The sequence below is a fragment of the Danio rerio genome, chromosome 5 (assembly GCF_052040795.2).
Source record: "Danio rerio strain M-AB ecotype USA chromosome 5, GRCz13ab, whole genome shotgun sequence".
In the NCBI taxonomy this organism is placed as follows: Eukaryota; Metazoa; Chordata; class Actinopteri; order Cypriniformes; family Danionidae; genus Danio; species Danio rerio.
Window position 1 is genome coordinate 832,501 of NC_141025.1, and position 15,000 is coordinate 847,500.

Consider the following 15,000-nt stretch of genomic DNA (forward strand, 5'->3'; position numbering starts at 1 on the left):
GTTTTACATCAACTCCATTATCATCAACTCTATCATTGTCAACTCTGTCATCGTCATCTCTGTTATCATCAACTCTGCTATCAATTCTGTTATCATCAACTCCATTATCATCAACTCTGTTATCGTCAACTCTGTTATCGTCAACTCTTATCTTAATCTCTGTTATCGTCAACTCTGTTATCGTCAACTCTGTTATCGTCAACTCTGTTATAGTCAACTCTGTTCTCGTCAACTCTTATCTTAATCTCTGTTATCTGTCAACTCTGTTATCGTCAACTCTGTTATCGTCAACTCTGTTATCGTCAACTCTTATCTTAATCTCTGTTATTGTCAACTCTCTTATCGTCAACTCTCTTATCGTCAACTCTGTTATAGTCAACTCTGTTCTCGTCAACTCTTATCTTAATCTCTGTTATCGTCAACTCTGTTATCGTCAACTCTGTTATCGTCAACTCTGTTATAGTCAACTCTGTTCTCGTCAACTCTTATCTTAATCTCTGTTATCGTCAACTCTGTTACTGTCAACTCTGTTATCGTCAACTCTGTTATCGTCAACTCTGTTATCGTCAACTCTGTTATCGTCAACTCTTATCTTAATCTCTGTTATTGTCAACTCTCTTATCGTCAACTCTCTTATCGTCAACTCTCTTATCGTCAACTCTGTTATAGTCAACTCTGTTCTCGTCAACTCTTATCTTAATCTCTGTTATCGTCAACTCTGTTACTGTCAACTCTGTTATCATCAACTGTTATTGTCAACTCTGCAGTGTTGTGCAAATTACTTCCAGACTGTAATACATTACAGATTACTTATTACTGTTATTTAAATGTAATCCCTTACCTTACAATATTACTGTCTCAGAATTGTAATATGTTACATTACTCTTATATTACTTTGTTACTTTCACCAAAATAACTACAGAATTAGAACTTAACATTATAAAATTCTATAATGAGCATTTTACATCCAGTAGAAAGTGAATTGATGTAGCAGAGTGACGGTGACCTCTCCAGGCTACTAACAATATAGTATATAATTGGTAATGTGATGACTCAAGACAATGCAAGAAAGGATGACAGCCAGAATTACAAATGATCTGTTAAAAGTATGGTAGAGGTAAAGTGATTATCTGGCAATATCTGTGAATGGCTTGGCTATATTCATATTAGACACAACAGGCCGATATGTAAACTCCAATGCCATGACAAAATGCAGATTTAGTTTCTTTTCTTATTGTTGCCATTATTGTATTTACTTTACATTCAGTGGTTTTCAACACAAAACCGTCCTGCACAAAGTGAGCATGATGAACAGCTTGCTCAGTATAATGTTTGTGCATCGATTTCCTGTTTGTGGACAAAACTGCTTGCGAGCTCTCACATACGCTGCTCGCGCACTAATTCTCACGATATCTCAAATATGCACTGCTCACGCACAAGTTTTCTTGCTCTCAGTACACTGCTCTCTCAGTGAGATTATATGCAGACTCACAATTCGTGTCTTGTGTTCCCTCTTGCTTTCAAGCTTTTTGATATGAATTATATTAGCACACTATTTATTAACAATAACCAAAATACTAAAATAGACTAAACATTGTTGGCTGTATGTTATATGATGAGATATTTCAAATAAAATGCATTTAGACAAAAATAAAAACTAACGCAAGCAGAAATGTAACTAATAGAAACACTTGATAAGGTATTATAGCCTACTGTACTATTCACTCTTCAAATAAATCTCATTATCAATCACATTTTATTATGGCCACTAAAATAAAGTGAACTAGTGTCTGTTGTCTTCCGCATTGTTGATGAGATTGTGGAGGACATTTTCCCTGCCATCATCTTCATTTTGAGAAGAAGCTGCTCCACAGGGCCCCTGAACACACATGTTGTCATTAAGTACTGTAATTACTTTGTTGTGGTAATACTATAGTTGCTATGGTAACACAAGTGTAATATAAACAAATGATCCAGTGCTGTAGTTTTTTTACAATATGGGGTAGATTGTACTACAATTCACCACACTTTACTGTAGTAAAACTACACTTTATATTTAATTTTGTGAGTTCACTATTCTTAATACCACAGTATGCTTAAGCATGCATTGTAAATGCTACCCTAAACATAGGCAGTATACCTTACACTCAAAAACACTAGTATTTATTATAGAATTTATCTTAACCTGTAAGTAAATAGTCTAGCAATATATCAACCATATAAACATTCTTGGGATAACAATTAAATAGGAGGATCTCTGGAGAGCAACAGCACGAAAGGAAGAGGAAACACACAGCATAGATTGTGAGTCTGCATCATCTGACGGAGCGAGAGCAGGTCGTTAGCACGTGAGCAGCCCAGTCAGTGTTGAGTGAACGCAAGGAGTTTTGTCCACAGAGGAAACCGGCACGTTCACTCGCTCGTATTACATGAATGAGCTTACGACATTTGTCAGTGAAATAACGCCATATGCACTGACGTCCGTCTCGCGAATGCACTGTCTTATGCCATTTTCATCTATTTGCCGCTTTTCCGCTGTGCGTACTGCGAACCGGGCTGAGCCAATATCGCCAGACCTTGAGCTCAGAAGCTGAAATCATTCCGCGTTCAAAGTAAAAAGGTCCCATAGCCAGAGGGGGATTAATGACAGCACGCACTTATATTCTCTAGCCACAAACAGGAAATATAACTGCGGTATTTTTTATTTGTTAATGTCTTGCGGCCGAAAAGTGTGTTGTAACGCACACGTTACTGAACATGTACCGAGTAAAATATTACTGAAAATGTATTAGTAATGCCTTACACTACTGCGTTACAGGACAATGTAATACATTTCTGTAATACATTACTTTTGTAACGCATTACTCCCAACACTGCAACTCTGTTATGGTCAACTCTTATCGTCAACTCTGTTATCGTCAACTCTGTTATCCTCAACTCTCTTATCGTCAACTCTGTTATCGTCAACTCTGTTATCGTCAACTCTGTTATCGTCAACTCTTTTATTATCAACTCTCTTATCGTCAACTCTGTTATTGTCAACTCTGCTATCGTCAACTCTTATCGTCAACTCTGTTATCCTCAACTCTGTTATCCTCAACTCTGTTATTGTCAACTCTGTTATCCTCAACTCTGTTTTGGTCAACTCTGTTATCGTCAACTCTGTTATTGTCAACTCTGCTATCGTCAACTCTTATCGTCAACTCTGTTATCCTCAACTCTGCTATCGTCAACTCTGTTATCCTCAACTCTGTTATTGTCAACTCTTTTATCGTCAACTCTGTTATCGTAATCTTTCTTATCGTCAAATCTGTTATCCTCAACTCTGTTATTTTCAACTCTGTTATCGTCAACTCTGTTATCGTCAACTCTGTTATCATCAACTCTGTTATCATCAACTCTGTTATCGTCAACTCTGTTATCGTCAACTCTTATCGTCAACTCTGTTATTGTTAATTCTGTTATTGTCAACTCTGTTATTGTCTACTCTGTTATCGTCAACTGTTATCGTCAACACTGTTATGGTCAACTTCATTATCATTAACCTCATTGTCATCTGTTACCATCAGCTAGACATATGTGCGCATTCACACTCAATCATATACAAATGGGATTTTTACAATCTCAAAACACTTTATTCTTTCTGAATGTATGACCCGACCCCCCCCCCCACACACACACACACCACTGAAACATAATGAACAGATGGTGTACACACACACACACACACAAACAATACAAAATTCTGTGTGATTTATTAGCCCTTTCTTCCCAAAAAAGTCGGAATTTACTAGTATTACTGGACATGTGGCACAAATGGCACACACACACACACACACACACACACACACACACACACACACACACACACACACACACACACACACACACACACACAAACACAGCCTCTCCTCCATTGTGCGCGCAGCTGTCTGTCAGTAGTCCGGGATCCGGCTCCTCCTCCGGGTTTTGGCTCCTCCTCCTGCTCCTCGGACCGGCGGCGGCGGCTCCAGTGCTCCTCATCCGCCAGTCGGTGCAGCAGAAGCGGGTCCGTCAGCATGGAGCTCCGGGCTGCATAACGCACACATCCAGGACACACCGCGCTCTCCTACGCACAGATCTGCGGGATTGACTGACTGACTGACTGCCTGATTGATTGATTAGCAGCGGATTTCGCGCTCGTGTCGCTCCACCATGGGCTGCGTCACTGGAGATATTCGCCGACTTTCCGCGCTCCTCATCGGGCTGCAGGTCCTCTACACACACGGTCAGTGCTGCTCACGTTCATGCTGGATTTACACACTTTCCGGAGCCTCGACAAGTTTAAATCCTCCTCAGGGTGTGTGCGAGTGTGTGTGTGTGTGTGTTAGTGATTCTCATTCAGCATCATGTTGCATTTCCTAAAGTTTAATTGAAGCAGCGCATGACGTCAGATGAGTGTCTGCGACTGTCAGCAGGTGCTTCTGATGCGGTTATTGATCCGTGACGCGCGTCCTGATCAGCGCGTTATTGCACATGCTGTGCATATGTGTGTATTGTGCATGATGCATCGCGCTGATGTATGTGTGCGTGTGTTTTGAGGATGTGCAGTGTGTTGATTATTATTATTATGCTGGTGGTGGTGGTGGTGGTTGTGGTGATGATGATGAGCAGAGGATGCGGAGCTGCTGCTGCTGTATTTACTGATGGCGCCAGTAGAGGAGCAGTGTTTCACCGCGGTGCTGCACACACACACACACACACACGCACGCACACATCTGCTCCAGCATTTATTCATTCATGCAACAGTTTACAAACACACTGGTTTATTCCTATAACTAACAGCACACCTGATGACTCGGAGAGCTCTGTTTATGTATTAATGCTGGAAAAGCGTGCAGTAATAAGCGTTCAGCACTCTTAAAGAGACACGCTGCCAACAAACGCCTTTCCAACGTCTTGATTCTGCTCCAAATATCTAGAATTTCCTAAATCCTTTTCTAGACGAGCAAACATTATTGTGTTGTTTTCAGAAATAATCCAAATGAAGTAGGAAAACTAGATTATTTTGCTTAGCCCATTGGCATGTTGGTTGCATTAAGGAAAAAACATTTAATTTCGACTCCTTATTAATGAAAACAACACAATATTTCTGTGTGTCTAGAAAATGCTTCTTGATTTAAGAGTTTGTAGATATTCGGACTAGAAACAAGACAGAAACACAGTAAGAAAAGCATTATTTGCAGTGGACACACACACACACACACACACACACACACACACAATGAACATGTATTCATTCAGTACTAGCACTCAGGTGGTGGTAAACTTTAATGCATTTCTTTTTCTCTTTCTCTCTCTCTGTGTAACACAAAAGAAGATATTCAGAAGAATGTTCAGCCATTAGTATAGTGGCATCCTTCAGGATATCTTCCTTTGTGTTCAGCAGAAGAAAGAAACTCAAGATAGGCTGGAACCAGAGTACATGAGGACGGAATCTTAATTTATTGTGCGCGTGTGTGTGTGTGTGTGTGTGTGTGTGTGTGTGTGTGCGCGCGTGTGTGTGTGTGTGTGTGTGTGTGTGTGTGTGTGAACTGTGCATTTAAATATTAAGGTTCTTTATTGGCCTGACTGGCTCTTGTTATGTCAGAAAGCGAGTGTTTGAAGTTGTGAATAGTGCTTCAGTTTTATTATAATGTCATTCACATCAAGCTCTTTGTGGAGAACAAAATGGCTGTTCAGTACAACACAACACGTTTCATTTATTGCGCCGTAAAGCGCAGTGATGGTCTGTTTCATCATCATACTCAGTTATTATTTTGGAGGCTTATAATCGGCAGATTGTGCTGTTGTCCTCATGTGTCATGTGCATGCTGCTGTCTGCTTAATGATAAACCATATATAAATAAATGGGCGATGCGGTGGCGCAGTAGGTAGCAAGACAACAAGAAGGTCTCTGGTTTGAGCCTCGGCTCAGCTGGTGTTTCTGTGTGGAGTTTGCATGTTCTCCCTGTGTCCGTGTGGGTTTTCTCCGGGTGCTCCGGTTTCCCCAAACACATGTGGTATATAGGGGAATTGGGTAGGCTGTAGTGTACGTGTGTGAATGAGTGTGTATGGATGTTTCCCAGAGATGGGTTGCAGCTGGAAGGGCATCCTCTGAGTAAAATACATGCTTGATAAGTTGGCAGTTCATTCCGCTGTGGCGACCCCTGATTAATAAAGCGAATAAGCTGAAAATGAATGAATGATTGTGATTAACACAGATACAGTCTTGTTTCTGCTGCAAATATCTGAATATTCTGACATGAAGCATTTCATAGACTCAAATGCCCCAGACTCATATCTGACTGAAATAAAATCAAGCAGGTTGTAAAACAGGTTTACTGTGTTCACCCATCAGCAGATTATTGTGCTTGTTTTAAGGAAAACCTCCTCATGTTGACGTGTGAGATCATCACTGTAGGGCTCTGGTCCAGTAAACGCTTCCTGATTGATCCAGACATATGCGCTAGAAACAAGAGAAACTCTTTAATAAGTAAATCATGCATTTTCACTGTGTAAACCTCTGTTATACTCTTCAAGTAAGTTGTGTTATAATAATAACTCTCCCCAAAATAAGCCTTCTTCATAGAGAGCTGCAGAAATAAGTGCATGGAGAATAATTCACTCTTAATTCGCTTAGAACAGGGGGTTTTTCCCTGAACGAGTGTGTTCATCAGGGCTGTACAGTAGAGCTTTACCATGTGTGTTTTATCAGATGCACACTACAGCTTCACATTTGCTTATTTGTTAGAATAATAATAATTCCTGACATGTATACAGCGCTTTACATGTGTTTGGGGGAATCTCCTCATCCAGCACCAGTGTGCAGCATCCGCCACGCCGCACACCAGCTGACTGGTGGAGAGTGATGAAGACACTTATGATACTGGGATGGTCAGGAGGCCGTGATGAGCAGAGACCAAAGGGCAAATTTGGACAGGATGCCGAGGTTAATCCGGGATTATTACCAGGATTATTAATGACCAAAGAGAGTCAGGAGCTCGGTTTAACGTGTCATCTGAAAGACAGCGCTCACTGACAGTATAGAGTCCCCATCAATATACTGGGGCATTAGAACCCACACAGACCCCCTGCAGGTCTGTCTAACACCACTGCAGGAATGAGGAGGTGTGCTGAAGGTGCAGCTGTGGTGCAGTGAGGGGTTTGTGTCTTTAATAATCTAACACTGTAGAAAATATTCCCCCAATGACTTGGTTTCTTCCAGTCACCCCTGCCATCTCATGAGAAATGGACTATGCCAAAATCCCAGTAGTATCTGGATGCAGCCTTTATGATGCAAGCTGATATTGACTCCCTCAGCAATGCAATGTCAGACACAATGCACTCAATGGAGTGAGACAGGTAGGGTTAGGGGCGGGGTTAGGTGAGCGCATTAAAAAGCATTGGATGCAGCTCAGATTGCACTGCACCAGGTCTGCATCCAGACTCCTCTCCAAAATCCACCACGGAGTGAAGTGAAAGTGTAGCGGGAGGAATGATTGCTAGAATGTAGCTCAGTGGTGGTTGTAGAGAGTTGTAAACCAGGTATTATAGAGTGTGCATATATGTGTGCGTGCATCGCTAAGTACGTACCCGAAATATTGCAATATGTATCTATATGGAGTTTCACACTGGTCTGGGCACAGTTCAGATAGCCTAGTGTGAATACGCCCACAAGCTTGGTTACTTTAAAGAAGACAGAAATCAGATTGTAGAGTAAAGGTCATTAGGTTTAATAAAACAAAAGTTATGCACCTTTAATGTTGATGAAAATAATACAGCAGTACATTTACATTTAAGGAAATGACAGAAAGCTCAATATCTGAACAACTTATACTCCAAATTTGCATGAGTGTGCAGTAGTGTTTAGTTTGTCTGCAGTACCAGACATGACCACCGGGTGACCATACTGTTTACATTGATGACCATATAAGGGCGCTCTCTATGTTTTCAGGAATATGGCCTGTATTTATTTTCTATAATATATCCAATTATAGACATCGAATACTAAAGTAGTATGGACAGTTTGGTGATATTAAGCACATCTAAAACATTTGAACATGTGGATTGCTGTAGCAAAGTAATGCTTTAGTACTCTCATGAGCATCCTTAACACTATATTTGCTCATTAATAATCACCAGATATGGAAACTAGACATTTTAGACTTTCAGATGTTTAGAGTTTGTCAAGATTGCTATATGTTTAGACTGCATTATTTTGGTTTATAAATGCAATCACACTGGTTGAAGAGTGACAGTACATGTGTTTTAATCTGTTGCTCTTCCTACATAACAAAAGACTGTGGTTGAATCTGTATTCAGAAGACTTTTATGGTTCATTATGATTCGATTAGGATTTCATTGCCAAACAGTGGGGTTAAAGAGCCATTAATGCCCTTAAACTAGAAGATGACTGTGTGATGAAGGATTGTGACTGAAGCAGCAGACTTTTACCGCTGTATTGGTGTCATGATGATAAACACCGGCTGTGCTGCATTTATTTGATTTCTAATTGATTTGCACTCATTGAGAGCTTTAAATGAGATGAATCATTATCTTACGTCAGTAATCAGCATGTGTGTGTGTGTGTGTGTGTGTGTGTGTGTGTGTGTGTGTGAACATTGAGAGAAATATATGGGTGTGTTTCTGCATTCTGCTCTTCAGCTTGTGTTTGTTTTAATCTGTGTGTGTGTGTGTGTGTGTGTGTGTTTAATCTGAGTGTGTGTGTGTGGGCCGCTGATGCTGGTAAATGACAGAGATCATGTCATCCTCTCACAGCTGCTGGACTCTGTTAATCTGCTGTTTGCTTCTTCATCCACTGTGAGGGTGCTTTAGCACTGACTGTTCATTTCCTACATGCCAACCGGAAGCTGGTGTATGAGTATGTGTGTGTGTGTGTGTGTGTGTGTGTGTGTGTGTGTGTGTGTGTGTGTGTGTGTGTGTGTGTGCGCGTGCGCGTGCGTGTGTGTGTGTAAGTGCACGTGTATGAGTATGTGTGTGTGCACATATGTGGTTGTGTGTGTGTGTGTGTGTGTGTGTGTGTGTGTGTGTAAATGCATGTGTATGTAGTTCTGTGTTTGTGTGTGTGAATTTCACAATCAGATTTACTTCATATTCAATTCAGATTTAGTTCAGAATCAGATTCAGTTCAAATTTATGTCAGAATCAGATTTAGTTTAGGTTTATGTCAGAATCAGATTCAGCTGTTCAGTTCAGAACTGTTGCAGAATCATCTATATAAGACAGATCTGATCTCAATGGGAAACTTTTTATTAGATCAGATTCAGTTCAGATTTATGTCAGAATCAGATTTAGTTCAGAATCAGATTCAGTTCAGAATCATGTCAGAATCAGATTCAGTTCAGATTTAAGAAAGAATCAGATTCAGTTCAGATTCATGTCAGAATCAGATTCAGTTCAGATTTATGTCAGAATCAGATTCAGTTCAGATTTATGTCAGAATCAGATTCAGCTCAGATTTATGTCAGAATCAGATTCAGTTCAGATTTATATCAGAATCAGATTCAGCTTAGATTTAGTTCAGAATCAGATTCAGTTCAGATTTATGTCAGAATCAGATTCAGTTCAGATTTAGTTTAGAATCAGATTCAGTTCAGATTTAGTTCAGAATCAGATTCAGTTCAGATTTAGTTCAGAATCAGATTCAGCTCAAATTTATGTCAGAATCAGATTCAGCTGTTCAGTTCAGAACTGTTGCAGAATCATCTATATAAGACAGATCTGATCTCAATGGGAAACTTTTTATTAGATCAGATTCAGTTCAGATTTATGTCAGAATCAGATTTAGTTCAGAATCAGATTCAGTTCAGAATCATGTCAGAATCAGATTCAGTTCAGATTTAAGAAAGAATCAGATTCAGTTCAGATTTATGTCAGAATCAGATTCAGTTCAGATTTATGTCAGAATCAGATTCAGTTCAGATTTATGTCAGAATCAGATTCAGCTCAGATTTATGTCAGAATCAGATTCAGTTCAGATTTATATCAGAATCAGATTCAGCTTAGATTTAGTTCAGAATCAGATTCAGTTCAGATTTATGTCAGAATCAGATTCAGTTCAGATTTAGTTTAGAATCAGATTCAGTTCAGATTTAGTTCAGAATCAGATTCAGTTCAGATTTAGTTCAGAATCAGATTCAGCTCAAATTTATGTCAGAATCAGATTTAGTTCAGAATCAGATTCAGTTCAGAATCATGTCAGAATCAGATTCAGTTCAGATTTAAGAAAGAATCAGATTCAGTTCAGATTTATGTCAGAATCAGATTCAGTTCACATTTATGTCAGAATCAGATTCAGCTCAGATTTATGTCAGAATCAAATTCAGCTGTTCAGTTCAGAACTGTTGCAGAATCATCTATATAAGACAGATCTGATCACACTGGGAAACTCTTTATTAGATCAGATTCCCTGTATTGTCATTACAGATGGATAAGGCAGTGAACTGCAGTTCAGCTCAGTGCAGGATCTGCTGTAGCTGTGTTTGGTGCATCAGTGTCTGATAATGCTGATGTTCATCAAGTGTCTTTTGGTGTGCTGCTGAGTATTGATCCTGCTGATCAGCTAGTGAACTCGGGCTGCTCTGATGAACTGTGTCATACTGAATCACGATAACATTTGATGATGATCTGCTTTAATCTGGATTATTAATATGAGACGACAGCAGCGTGATAACATTTTCTTATAGAGAGAGAGAAACACACACACACACACACACACACACACACACACACACACACACTCTCTCTCTCTCTCTCTCTCTCTCTCTCTCTCCCCCTGCTCTTTGATTGTCTTCATCTCCTTCCGCACGCCCAGGATCCGTGTGCAGGTTTTCCACAGAGCCGAGCTGCTTCTGAAGGTTGTGTTTGCTCCGTCAGGTGAGACGGACGAGTGTGTGTGTGTGTGTGTGGAATCACAAACAGACCACAGAAGCGCTGCTCATTATTTCAGGCTTAATTATAGCAGCTGCAGAACAGGCACATCCACTGTGGGCTTCATTGGCATTTTCTGGAGTGTGTGTGTGTGTGTGTGTGTGTGTGTGTGCACATGTTTTTATCCGTGTGTGTGAGTTCTATTGTGTGAGTGAGTGTGAGTTCTGATGTGTGTATGTATGTGTGTGTGCTTCATCTAAAACTCCACATCTATAATACTATTTACATTATCTTCCGCAGCTCAAACACTCTAACGCCTAATGGACAGACGGCTGCTTCTCACTCAGGGCTGCTGTTTATGTTAATGAGATGGGCGGGGCTTTCCCCCTCTGATGACACGTTCAAAAGGAGAATGTCAATCAAAGTGTTTCTGCATCAAGTCTGATTATAACAAACACAATTAATTCATGTAGAGCATTAGAGGCTGCACACACACACACTACTGGGGTTAAACCCCTCATGAGGGGAATTTCTCTCTTTAATGTTCAGTCATCATAGGTGTTGATGTGTTAGCGTGTCTCCAGCTGACGGTCTGTTGTCGAGTAACTCAGTGTGTGTTTATCTGAGGTTTACCTTCTCTGTGTGTTTCTGCGGTTCTGAAGGACTCTTGAGCTCGTCATGCTGTGAATTAATGATTGGAGTCTCCGCTCACGTGCTCCAGACGCTCTCCTGCATCTTTAATCTCCATAAGTGCTCATAAATTACACTAAGAGCTTCAGTTTTACAGCCTGTGATCAGAGATGTGAGGGTTAAACACTGGCCAGAGATGCAGCACACACACACACACACACACACACACACACACACGCACTCACACACACACACACTCAGTTATCAGAGCTGCTGACGGACTGAGTAAATGGTTTGGTTTAAAGCAGTTGACTGTGTTTCCTGTTCCACATATGTGCCGTGGCGGTTCTGCACCAGAGTAAATGGGGGCCGGGCAGGGGCCAGGAGCACACTTAAACACACATCGCAAACTACTTAAACAATTATTCAAGTCATTTTTGTTCTTGCATCACTCTGCAGTCTTCATAAACGAGCTAAGAAAATACCCTGAACTCTTAATAATCTTCCATGTTCATTTATTGGTCATGTCTCTCTGTACTGTAGGATAACACACTTCTGATATTCAGCTACATCGAGGCACATTTCAGCAGCTGTAAACTTCAACACATGCAGTGAAGTCTGTTCTTTTGTCCTCCCGTTCATTTAAATTAATGTGATCTTCAACATACCAAAGAGATCTTCACAGTATTTCCTGAGACACAACAGTAATCCTCCTGGAGTCGGGATAAAGCTTATTTCTAATAGTTTGTTTCGTCAATAAAAGCAGTTTTTATTGTTTTAAAAGACTATGTTAAGGTCAGGGTATATCAGGGTTTCTGCGGGGTCTTAAATCTAAAATGTAAAAATCAAAATTTTAGGCCCTAAAAAGTCTTGAGTTGGCCGTTCTAGGTCGTTAATATTTTAGCACAGCTCTTATTTTCCTGATTCGTCTAATGCTTATTTCAATTCCTTGTCTTGTTGTTGTTGGTGCTTTTCGTGGTGTTGTAGTTCTTTATTTCACTTGTCCTGATGTAATTTGCGGTATTACAACTATAAATGAGTCTGTTGTTGTTGAACTCCGTGTGCGCGGTGAATGTGACGTCATCGCTGTGTGTGGAGGTTCGCTTTGGGTGCGTGACATGATTTCGGCTGGCGACCGCAGTAAGGGTGCTTTCACACCGACACTTTTGTTTGGGAACCGGTCTCGTTTGCCCAGTTAGCGCGGTTCGTTTGTCATATGTGAAACCACCAATCGCTCTCGGATCCGCGCCAAATCAATCGCTCCGAGATCGCTTGAATGAGGTGGTCTCGACTCGATTGAAACGAACCCTGGAGCGGATCGATTGCAGTGAGAAAGCGATCCGATCCGAGCGCGGTTATATCACAGTGTTTTATGGATATGTAATACGGCTATATGAAGAGAGAATTATGAGTATGGCGGGAAGTTTCGTGAGTCTCCGGATGCCCGCAAACGAGTGATGATCTCCCGGTGATCTCGCGTCTCCCTCCCGGTCCTCAAATAGGCATCGTCGCGCACCCTTCTCACCCCTCCCCACCGCATCTCTCCTCAGACACATCACGCGCACCTTGTCAATCACCACCAAACCACCTCCTCTCCTGACAGCTGAGCGGGACACTGCAAAATAAACCCTGACACTCTGACCAATGTGAGGAGAGTTTACTCACACGTGACTTGATTTAGCTCTTTTGGTCCGATTAGAAACTTTGCAGTGTGAAAGCGAACCGCACCAAGAGCAACACTGTAACATTTGTAATCTCTGTTTCAGTACAACTGTATCGATTCACAGGTGTGAACGCACACTTAATTTTTTGAGACTCGGGCGAACAGTTCACGCGGCATCATGTTTGAGTTTGAGTATGAAACTCTTTGAAGAGGTTTTGTCTGAAACAGTACGACTGTACAGACACCTTATCATAGAGATAACCTGATGATCAATATTATTGGCTAGAAATTGCAACAGCCGTGGGAAAGACGGAAGTTTTTGTTAAAAAGCTGAGGGATGAGTTTATTAAAGCCAAAAGAAGCCACGACAAAAGTTAATAACTGGAAAAGAATATTTGAGCTTATCGGTGTACAGTGTACGGATGTCTGCTTCTCTGGGCTTTAATGGTGGTGATGGTCTGCAATGTTGGATCATTATTACCTTTTTAGCAAATATGTAGAGGACAGAAGCTAGCCAGACGGCAATGTGTGAATTGTGGAGTGGGCAAATTTAAAAAAAAATCTGTATTTTTTAGTAAGTATACTGTTTTTGCTTTGATTCTTTCCGTAATAAAAACTATAATTGCAGAGCAGCCCATGTTCTGTACTCAATAATATTTAACTTTAATAGGTAAAACTTTCCGAGATACAAACAAAAGCAAGTGCTGCATCAGAGTTTGATTTAAAACATCCTGAATGGGTATAAAAATCTTTATAATCATCATTCATTCATTTTCTTGTCGGTTTAGTCCCTTTATTAATCTGGGGTCGCCACAGCGGAATGAACCGCCAACTTATCCAGCCCATTTTTACACAGTCGATGCCCTTCCAGCCACAACCCATCTCTGGGAAACATCCACACACACATTCACACACACACTCATACACTACGGACAATTTAGCCTACCCAATTCACCTGTACCGCATGTGTTTGGACTGTGGGGGAAACCGGAGCACCCGGAGGAAACCCACGCGAATGCAGGGAGAACATGCAAACACCACACAGAAACACCAACTGAGCCGAGGCTCGAACCAGCGACCCAGCAAGCTTCTAGCTGTGAGGCGACAGCACTACCTACTGCGCCACTGCCCCCCCCCCAAAAAAATCTTTATAATCATTATAATAAATTATAAAAATTATAAAAATGATTAGTTTAAAAATCTGGAATGATATTAATGATATATTTCTGAAAAATGTTTACTTCTCTGTTTATCCGTCTGACTTTACGGTGGCTTTCTTTTGATCGCCCCTGTCGTTTTAAAGAGCCTCGTCCATTTAAGGTGCGCACGCAGTCAGCGGAGGTGTGCAATGCGGTGCCAGGCAAAGTATAAATCAGCCTTAAGATGTGTGTTTTCCTGTAGTTCAGTGGTGCAGGTAACCTGTCTTCAGTGCTGTTCAATCTGAACACATCTATTTTGCCAGTAATCTTGTGATTTTGGCATTTCCTCTTTATGTGTATGCGTGTTTATAATATTGTGTTCAAATTAAATTTAACACTTAATGGTCTTATAAAGTCTTCAATTTGACATGATGATATCTGCAGAAGCCCTGTTATTAGCCTCCTTAAGAAATATTCAGTGTGTGTTATTGATTGGCTACACAACAGAGAAACCCGGAACAGGTGTGTGTGTGAGGTGCATGACAGGAGTTGTAGTCCATTTGGTTGCAGATTTGTAGTTCTTCAGCGATCTGCAGTAGGCATGGTAGGATAACCATGTTCAAGGTATGCCGCGGTGTGGAGAAGTCAAGTTTTAAA

The 15,000-nt window shown here is 40.8% G+C and overlaps 1 protein-coding gene across 7 annotated transcripts in view; it reads left to right on the forward strand.

Annotated features, from left to right (window-relative positions):
- The window catches only part of dcc (DCC netrin 1 receptor), a 418,185-nt gene that overhangs the window by 107,902 nt on the left and 295,283 nt on the right, over positions 1 to 15,000 (forward strand). For 4 of the 7 annotated variants that reach the window (XM_087252686.1, XM_087252687.1, XM_087252688.1 and 1 more), the window contains exon 1: positions 4,022 to 4,267. The exons of 2 other annotated variants lie outside the window; for them this stretch is intronic. In XM_087252686.1, coding sequence (XP_087108812.1) covers positions 4,195 to 4,267 — 73 coding nt within the window. In that variant the 5' untranslated portion in view covers positions 4,022 to 4,194. 7 annotated transcript variants of the gene reach the window in all.